This window comes from Mya arenaria, chromosome 8, assembly GCF_026914265.1.
Source record: "Mya arenaria isolate MELC-2E11 chromosome 8, ASM2691426v1".
Lineage (NCBI taxonomy): Eukaryota > Metazoa > Mollusca > Bivalvia > Myida > Myidae > Mya > Mya arenaria.
In genome coordinates, this window is record NC_069129.1 from 18,899,506 (window position 1) to 18,909,749 (window position 10,244).

Sequence of the window (10,244 nt, forward strand, 5' to 3'; positions counted from 1 at the left end):
TTTGACTTTCGGTCCAGCCAATCCCGGGTAAGATCTCCGCCCTGAGAACAAACTGCTGATAAGATCCCCGACAATTCCCCCGCATCCCGGGGACATCCTAGGTAAGGCCCATTCTCCGCTATTTTCGGCGCAACAACAAAACCACCGCATTCACTCGGCACTGCTGGGCCACCTGTATGCACGTTACAATATACCTCGTAACGAAAGATATTGTTTATGTTGTAATAGTAGGGACATAGAGGATGAATATCACCTCATATGTATTTGTCCATGCTATCGTCAGTTACGTGTAACTTATATAAAACGATGCTATTATGTTAATCCATCTGTGTTCAAATTCCATCAATTATTGGTATCATGTGATAAAAAGGAAGTTATGAATGTTTGTAAATGTATTAAAGAATCATTTATTATACGCAACGCACTTATAAATAATTTAACTTGATATAGTAGTTATGAAACATTCTCTCACTGCCAAAGTTAACATAATAATTATTTGGTATCTAATTTACATAATATTTTTGCTTATATTTTATTTTATTATATTATGTTTGTAAGTTTAGATACGTGACATGTTTATATGTATAACTATATGGAATTACGACGATGTACACATGTATAAGTCGAATAAACTGTCTGTTCTGTTCTGTTCTGTAAGGTAAAAACACGGCCCATTTCCCCCGCTATCCCCCCCCCCCTCGGAACTTGAAGGGCCGTGGTTACAATTGATTGGTGCGTTATTCTATTTAAAATCAAGTTTTCTTTCGCATATTATTATATAATTTAGTTCATGGATCATGCACCAAAAGGTGTTATTACACCATCAATGATATAAGAAAAAGAAATATGCTTGTGTTTGAATGCGTTTATTTGTTCTGACTGATATCATGTTTTATATATATTAAACCATGGTTTTAGTTTAAAACAAAAACAAAAACAAAAAACAACAACAAAAAACGAAATTAACACATCGGTTAAATGTCCCTGTAACATAAAACAATAATTCTACGTCAGACTTATATATTGAAACTAGAGTAAAAAACTCAGTGGAGTACTACTAGTATTACTAACATAACATTGACATAACCATGAAATTGTATTCATTTTTGCCAAATAGCTGACAAATGCGAGTAATGCGTTTCAAGGTACGGTCAATGAACTAATATTGAACTTTGATGAAATAAATCAATTTAATGAATTTCACGAGTCAGAGGCTGGTAAATCAACTCATCCGTGAAAGTAAACCCATTCTTTAATCACTAAGTTTAACTAATAGGAACTAAATGTATTTAAGCGAGATAGTTTGCCAATTCAAGGGCCATTACTAAGCAGTGACTATTTTAAAAAGCGAGCTTACTAGTTATCGGTCTCGTCGCATGATAAACGTTAAAGCTCAATAACACTACAAAACAAAGCAAAAGGAAAATAAACACGCAGATCACATGCTTTCACTGATAAACCTAATACATATATTATATTAGTAATACACTTCTTGTACCGTGCACTCATTAACACAGTCAATGCTAGAGTTGAAAGTACAGAAATGAAACACATACGCGTGCTCCCCCGCGAATTCTTTAGTGCAGGATGCGTTTTAGTCTGGTTCCTTGCTTACTGATATTTCATACAGTACGTCAGGCAAAGGCCAATAATGGCGGCGCCCAGTGGACGCTATAAGGTTACCATTTATTTGACTTTTGTTGATCAAGTTAATATAACAACGGCATTTGAACACTATTTATATGTAGAATATAATGGTACACTCGAGTTTCGGTGAACACTTGTCTGGAAAGAAAAAAGAAAAGGTAAAATCCCCGTGGTTACAATTGACCGGTGCATAAGTTCTCAGCTCAATTAAATTATAAGCCCTTTTTCCAATTTTAAGGCCTATAAAAATACATTTGCTATGGGTTACCCGACCCTACCTACAGAATAGGCGCCGACACTACTGTGTTATAGTGTATCCTTGTTGCATCTTAACGCATACACAGCAAGCAGGGAACCAACTCGCAAACGATAGACGCAAACACCTATGGTTAGCCTTAAGGATGCACTATTCCTCCCAAATAAGATTAACCACAATTAATACAATTGTTTAAATATACCAAAAAGGATAAATAAATGTCGAAAACAATGGTTCTTATGAGGGATACTGAGTTCAATTTGAAAGAAAGGTGCAGAAAACATGGTATATCTACCTTATGAGACAATAGTTGATCACTGTATATATTTTAGCATTCACCAATCAGTTAATATTTTTGCGTTTTCAGCTATTAGTTACACGGTAACAATCTTGTTTTCAGAATTTAAAATTTTCCATAAATGCATTATTTTGTAAATAGTTAAAGGTTTATCACTCAAAATTAAGGTGTATTTAATATAGATGTGAATGTATCGATTTATATTTAACTGAAAATGGGTGGTTAAAATAAAAATAGAAAGAGCGATACCAGGCATTGTCATGGTATTCAACAAGCACTCATTTAATACATAACAATATCAAAATACATACCAATAATTGATCGATAAAATTTATGTGATTTTGAAAACAAGTCCTACACTATATAAATACATCGCATATATATATATGCGTCATAGACAATTTTCAAAAAATGGGTATACAATGTGATAGTCGTTTAGCTTATTATTTTGATTTCACTTTAAAGATAAAATGAGTAGAGAAATAATATGCTTTTTTGACCTGGAAAGATTGAAAATGGGTTATTTTAGTTGAAGTCAAAAGCAAAATTAAAAACAAATGTATCAATATATGAGGACATCAGGCATAAAAATGTAACCTTATTACCATAAAAATAAAAAGCTCATTTATACATCGTATACCTTCATATAATTGTTATGCATTTGCAATAGAATGTTGAATGACTTAAATTAGCACGTGCGCGTTTAAGATATAAAAAAAACGGCAAACAACACGTCAGATACAAAATCAGATACAAAATGTATAAGGGTCACATGTAATACTTAGGAAGTAAATTACACCAGATACAAAATCAACATGAAGCCGCTAGAAAAACACATTCAGCATCAGTTGTAAAATACATATAACAGTGTAGGATATTAAAAAGCAAAATAGATAGAAAAATAAATACGCTTACTGTTCTAAAACTATCTTAAAAATAAGAATGATTTCCAAGAATGGTCATACATTCAGATATTATACAATAAACACACTGTGAACAGTTCAGCATAACGGACTTCATTTCATAGGGTCGGAACTACAACCATATATGTTGATGTTGGAACTGGAGATACATCATGCCGCCTTTCCAACAGAAAGCAGCTTTTGTAATCCTACAGTAATATACTCTGAAAAAAAAGAAGTCATGTTTTAAAGATATTTTTTAAACATTTAACAACTCACCAAAACATTTTGATATAACTTACCTAAACATGTCAGAGTCATATGTCAACCAAATTACGTTGGAATGAACAATATGTTTATATAATTTTCACAACAATGCATTGATTGACTATTTTGAAACCCTACCGTATACTTAGGGGAATGATATATGGTGGCCTAGATCAAGCTTTGGAACAGTGATCATCCTTATCAAGCATAAAAACAGTGATCACCTAGACCCAGCTTAGAAGCAGTGATCATCCGGACCCAGGCTAGAAACAGTAATCATCCTGACCCAGCGTAGAAGCAGTGATCATCCAGACCAAGCCTAGAAACAGTGACAATCCTGACCAAGCCTTGAAGCAGTGATCATCCGGACCCATCCTAGAAACAGTGATCATCCAGACTAAGCATAGAAACAGTGATCATCCTGACAAAGCATAGAAGCAGCGATCATCCAGACCGCCTAAAAGCAGTGATCATCCTGACCCAGCCTAGAAACAGTGATCATCCTGACCCAGCCTAGAAACAGTGATCATTCTGACCCAGCCTAGAAACAGTGAATATCCTGACCCAGCTTAGAAGCAGTGATAATGCTGACCAAGCCTAGAAGCAGTGATCACCCGGACCCAGCCTAGGAACAGTGATCATCCAGACCCAGCTGAGAAGCAGTGATCATCCTGACCAAGCCTCGAAGCAGTTTTCATCCAGACCAAGCCTAGAAGCAGTGTTCACCAAGCCTAAGCCTTGACGCTGTGATCACAAAGAAAGACAAAGCCTATATGCAGTGATCGGCGGACCAGACCGCGAAGCAAAAATTGAACTACAAATAAAATAAAAACAATGAATAGGTACTTACTCATGAATCTGTGATAAACTTTTGGCTTTTTCCTCCATAAAACACCAAACCAATATGCAGGAAGACCAGCCGCTAAGATGGCCAGGCCACGGCCAAGTTTTAAAGGTTCTTGGTAGATACACAAGAAAAACACGACGATGATCAATGCGAATTGGGAAATTGGAATGAAAAGAAATGTCTGCAATAAAAAATATAATATCAAAACAGTTTGTCATGCACATTAATTAAACGTAGTTTGTAGAAGGTTCATCAATAATACAATGAAAACTAAGGGACAAGTCTAGTGAAATATCAAATGAAAGCCCAAACGGCACTGAACGAGAGGCACAAGCGCCCAAACATCACAAGCAGACCACACCACAATAGCTTAATGATAGGAGCTATTTAAAACTCATTAAACAAAAAAAAACAGTCCATCCAACTCAAATTTGATTTTTACGTACCATAACACATATCTCAGTTTAGCTGCTATCACCAAGCCACTGTGGTCCTCACACGCATCAAAATGGGATTACCGCCTTGGAACGGTCAGTAAAACACGCGTCCACTAGGGGTTGAATTAGTTTATATGCAAATAACATCACACTTGTCCCGGCATTAATTACAAACACATTCTACAGTTTTTTACAAATCATAGTTTGGACACAAACAAAGAAAGAGTATGCTCTGCATCTTTTCAAGTAAAGGAAAGAACTCAACTCACTGAAAACCCCCGTGAAAGTTCACATAGTGGTTGAAATTATTTTGGACCAATGTCTTTACCGTATTTCAAAATGATCGTGGTCGTACATCGTACTTTTTGGTCAGATCGCCCAAATAAAGGTTGTTCATATAGGACAAGTTACAAAATTGTTCGTCTGATTATTTGTTCTAGTTGAAATGTGTTCTTATGATCTGAACAATCTGGATGCCAAGCCGGATAAGTAGGTTTTCTCCGGGTTTTCCGGTTTCTCCCACAACACAAGACCACTTTCACACGCAAAATCGTGCCAACAAGAATCATTCGGAACTCCTCGGCAATGTTTTTCAAAAACAACCTCGGATGTATTTGGACGGTTTACATACTCAAAAAGTGGTACGTTTAAGTCCGCTGCAAGTAGATCGCGTAGTAATTTTATTTAGAAGTTAAACTTTGTGACATTGCTCTTGGGATTCTTAATTATGTTTGCAATAATACAATTCAATGGCAATAAATTTAAACTTAGATCAATAAATACAACTCTAAAACACTACATTTAATTAATGATATAATTCAAAATTTTACGAACTACTTCAACTGATGTACCAGCATATATCCGAGGTTGTTTTCGATAAAATAGCCGAGGAGCTCCGAATGAACGAGAATAACTTCGCATAAATTAATTCATTTTTTTCACAAACATTTTAAAATAAATAAAGTTTAAACAAAACACTAGAAAATCAGAATTATACCGAAGGCAGAAATACATTATTTTACAAAAATCCATTTTCAAATGGAAATAAAACGACTAGAAAAAGGACTAAGCAGAGTGCTAGCATTCGGATCAATTTCTGTAAGGGTAATGACACAAAAATGTGGCCATAAGACAAAGACATTAAAAACCTGCGTTCTAGAAAAAAATGAGGAGAAATTTGACTAATATAATGTTTATGTTTACATAATTTGCATTATTTTGTCAATTTTCAGTTGAAATTTTGAAATGAACATTTTTGAAGATAAGCTTGACTATTTTTCACCAAAACCAATTGATTAAAACAGCATTGACCTAGTTAAAATGTGCTGACCTAGATTATGTCAGAGTTCGAGAATCTAGGTACTACAGTCAAGATGGTGACCTAGTTTCAGAAGCTGCTGTTCTCTGTTCGCAATATTTATGTGATCTTTTAGCCTGTTGTGCTTACATACTTGTTGAAATATAAAGGATGAATACATGGCATGTCGGATAAAAGTAATGTTTTGTTCAACTTTATTATTGTTAATTTATTCCTTACATCCACGCATCATGGTTAGTCGAGGATACAAGTTAACCTCATTCTAAAATGTTTATGGCAATGAAATTGCATATGTCAGCCTTACATATACATAATTTTCAGATTGTACCTCATTATTTGGTTAAATAAACTAGACCAGCAAATGACAATCTTGCACATACTATATTGCATTGCACAGACACAATCAAACCGGAGCTCTGGTAGCTATTTATGCTTCCGAAGGATAAATCTTAAAATAGTGTTTTTTTATGGACAAAATACTGCTTTGTTAATACAAGTCTTACTTTGTAAGGCCTTTCAGCATGCGGTTGCTTCCATCTAAGGTAAAGCTGCGTAACAACAACAGAAAAGCTGAGAATGATTGAGAACAGACTGACCAACTCCATCATCGTAAACAAGGCACCGGACACCAGCATCACAATTGACCATAGGGTCTGAAAACGAAAGGAAATTCATATATAAGAAACTTATTGTTCAAAATAAGAAATGTAAATGAAAAAAATCTGAGTATATACATGTAGATGATTTTAAGACTTTCATGTAGGACTGTAAAATTCCTTTAGAAATGTGATGTTTAATAAAGTATTAAGTTATGTGATGTTTAGTGAGTGATTTAATTATGTGCTATTTAATAAAGTATTTAGTTATGTGATGTTCACTGAGGTATTCAATTATGCGCTGTTTACTAAGGTATTTAGTTACGTGGTGTTAAATTAAGTATTTAGTTATGTGATGTTTCCCAAAGTATTTAGTTATTTGATGTTTACTTAGGTATTTAGTTATGTGATGCTTCCTAATGTATTTTGCTATATGATGTTTGCTACGGTATTAAGATATGTGATGTTTAAAGAGTATTTAGTTATGTGGTGTTCCCTAATGTATTTAGTTATGTGGTGTTCCCTAATGTATTTAGTTATGTGGTGTTCCCTAATGTATTTAGTTATGTGGTGTTCACGAAGATATTTAGCTATGTGATTTTTTCCAAGGTATTTAGTTATGTAATGTTCACTAAGGTATTTCGCTACGTGATATTTACTAAAGTATTTAGTTTTGTTAGGTTTAATATAGTTTTTGGATTTTGTGTTGATTTCGAAAGTTATTAGTAATGTGGTGTTTACTAAAGTATTAAGTCTAATAATGTTTACTATTGTTCATTTGTAAAAGCGTCTGTTCAAAAAACTACGCATTTCAACTGTGCAATTATTAAACGTTTTCCAATGGCATTAGAGTCTACAAAAAGAAATCGTTCAAGTTAATTAAGTATATGGTTATGGCGAATACACAATATGATCTCATACCAAAAGAAATATTGCTGGCCACGGTGTTAGAAACTTTGTGTTGATCATTGAAAACATCACAGGAGCTTGCTCATTTCTTGAAGCGGCAAAAAGGACCCTGACATAAGGAAAGTCATTAAAATACGCAAACATATGGCTTATTTTAATTGGAAACAAAAAGTTGATTATTTACTCAAATAAATGACACAATGCGTTTCACACAGATCTGATAATTTGATCACCTGGAATGTCCAAGGATGGAGCAGTTTAACACTCCGATGGCCGTAATGGCCACTAAAGCCGATATAACAGGCATCAAGGGTGGATAAAAACGCTCAAAGAAAAGCTGAAAATATATTGAGGTCATTCTTAAGCGTGAAATTAATGCAAGCAGTTTATCATATCGGAAAAAATAATCTAAAAGGTGGATATACTAATTTTTAAACAAACCAATGGACAAAGAATCGTTCACTTTCATGTATACTATCACATACATGTGTATATGAGAAGCTGGTCTAACAATGTAATCTTGGTTGTCATGACTTTTAAGATATTTTTATCATGAATACTATCTGGTCTAACAATGTAATCTTGGTTGTCATGACTTTTCAGATATTTTTATATGAATACTATCAACAGCAAAACAAAATACCATTGCAACTGTGGTCGACTGCAGGACGTCGTATTTATCAATTACTATGTAGTATGCAACATTTGTGAGGGTGAACTCAGCAGTGATGATAAACATGCTTATATACACAGCCTTCGGTAAGTCTCTGAAGCACAGAACAATAATATGAATGGAATCTAGTTTTCAGCATTTGTTTTCTCTAAGACTTCTAAAAAATGATGTTCATAATATATTTACGTTATATACGTTTCCATATAATTCTATAGAATTATAATTCCTTTCTTATTCCTATCAAATGTTTTCAGATTTGAACAAAGTATTGTAGTTACTGTTACATGAATAGATATATTAAATAAAATCATTTTTAACTTTTGACCGAAATCGTATTTTACCTTCCTGGATTTTTTACTTCTTCCATTAAATTTGTAACAATCTGCCTGAAACAGTGTAAAAATAGTATCAGCAGCATTTATATTTTATTTATAAGCTTAGATATAAGAAAACTAAAACCTCTAAAAAATACATAGATTAAAACAAAGATAGCTTACCATCCTCCGTAAGTAAATACTGAAAAGAATAAAGACATTGCAATCACAAATGGCCTGCTTTCTGTGCCTTCCCAAGGATCTGACAAGTTCTCAGCACCATCTAAAAATAGCATGATCTAGATAATAGATACAATTTATTTGTAGCAAAATCAACGAGTTTCATGCAAAACATTTACAACATCTGACTGTTTTTTGATAGAAAATGATAATAAAAACAATAAGACGGGCCCAAATTGAACTTACATAGATGTCTTCTTAATTACGCTAATTGCATCAGTAAACCAAAAGATATTTTGAGAATCAAGTTGCAGAATAGTTCTAAAGAAAGCGAAAGCATACCTTTGACAAAACTGATTAAACCACACACAATTATTAACAACAAAGCCAGGAGTTTTGTCACTGTCAACACACTTTGGGCCTTTGTCACAAACTTGACATAGCTGCAGTTGATGGCAACAAAAGTCACTGTAAAATATGAAAAAATAATAATCACAACAGCAATCTTAAATAGTAAATTACCTTTTACATTCACTTTTTCCGTTCTATGCGTAATAGGGTGTTTTATTTAACACTGTGTAAAATTTTATCAAAATTTAAGCTATACAGTTCCTGGTTTAATACGTTAAAGTATTCAAATACCAAAACTAAAACTCACCCAATATCCAAATCGCAAGCAGTCTTATTGCAGCATCAGGTGGCTTGCAATCAAGATAAAATGGCTTCATTGCATACAGAGATGCACTGTATGCACAAAAAGCCCAGTGTGGACCTGAGATCAGGGTTAGGTAGCCCCATGCTGTAAGAAATCCAGGCAGGGGACCGAATACTTGAAGGATGTATGCATATGCTCCCCCACTTTTAGGAAACATAGTCCCTAATTCTGTGAAGCATAATGCTAGAAATAGATTCATAATTCCACCGAAAACCCACAATATCAACGACAATGCTATAGATCCCGTGTAACTTAAAATAGCTGCAGGTGCTACGAAAACAGAAACATGACCAGTAACTGAGCACAATATAGAAATGACATGAAATAACGATATTGAGCGTTTCATCTCAAGTTTGTGGTGTTCCACCTCTACGGTGGGTTCTGTTTCTTCCAACTTTCCCATAGTTACACAGTGTCATACACGTTATATCCTTTAAACATAATGATAAAAATGTTTGACAGTTTACATCTGATCAAACTGTCAGTCTACAGACGCTTGTAAACATTCTGGTCCGCGTTCGTATTACACTGATAAAACCGCTACCGGATAGATTAAGGTTATTTTAGGTATCCAACGTAGTACTTAGTCTGGATTACCTACCCTACCACTGTGCTACTATTTGTTATATGTTAGACAGAGAACCGGTCAATCAACGGACCCGAATTGAGAAGTATATGATATATATGATTTTTGAAAGTGTTCGTTTACTTATATGAACTGCTAACAAATAAACATCTATAAAAAGAAATATATATACATTACCATATTATGCAACATGCAACAGTAACATAAGCATTAACACATATTTAAAAACAATATGCATGTTTTCTTTTACGTTAGACTAATTTTGCAAGAATGTGTTTGGATATACGAGTATTCTAAAA

General features: G+C 34.0%; 1 protein-coding gene across 4 annotated transcripts; it reads right to left on the reverse strand.

Annotated features, from left to right (window-relative positions):
- Positions 1-89: 89 nt before the first annotated feature.
- Positions 90-9,836, reverse strand: LOC128242560 (Y+L amino acid transporter 2-like). Of its 4 annotated transcripts, XR_008262636.1 has the most exons (11): positions 9,303-9,836; positions 8,987-9,112; positions 8,648-8,747; positions 8,492-8,536; positions 8,121-8,244; positions 7,711-7,814; positions 7,490-7,586; positions 6,476-6,625; positions 4,221-4,398; positions 3,595-3,745; positions 862-3,327 (listed from the first exon to the last, which is right to left on the reverse strand). XR_008262636.1 is itself a non-coding variant. In XM_052959752.1 (10 exons), exons 1-10 carry the CDS (start codon positions 9,760-9,762, stop codon positions 3,275-3,277), a joined length of 1,437 nt encoding a protein of 478 aa, XP_052815712.1. In that variant the 5' UTR covers positions 9,763-9,836; the 3' UTR covers positions 862-3,274. The 4 variants fall into 4 exon arrangements, 3 of the variants coding, with proteins under 3 accessions (XP_052815713.1, XP_052815712.1, XP_052815714.1); XM_052959752.1 differs by lacking the exon at positions 3,595-3,745; XM_052959753.1 differs by lacking the exons at positions 862-3,327; positions 3,595-3,745; positions 4,221-4,398 and adding an exon at positions 90-172.
- Positions 9,837-10,244: the final 408 nt, after the last annotated feature.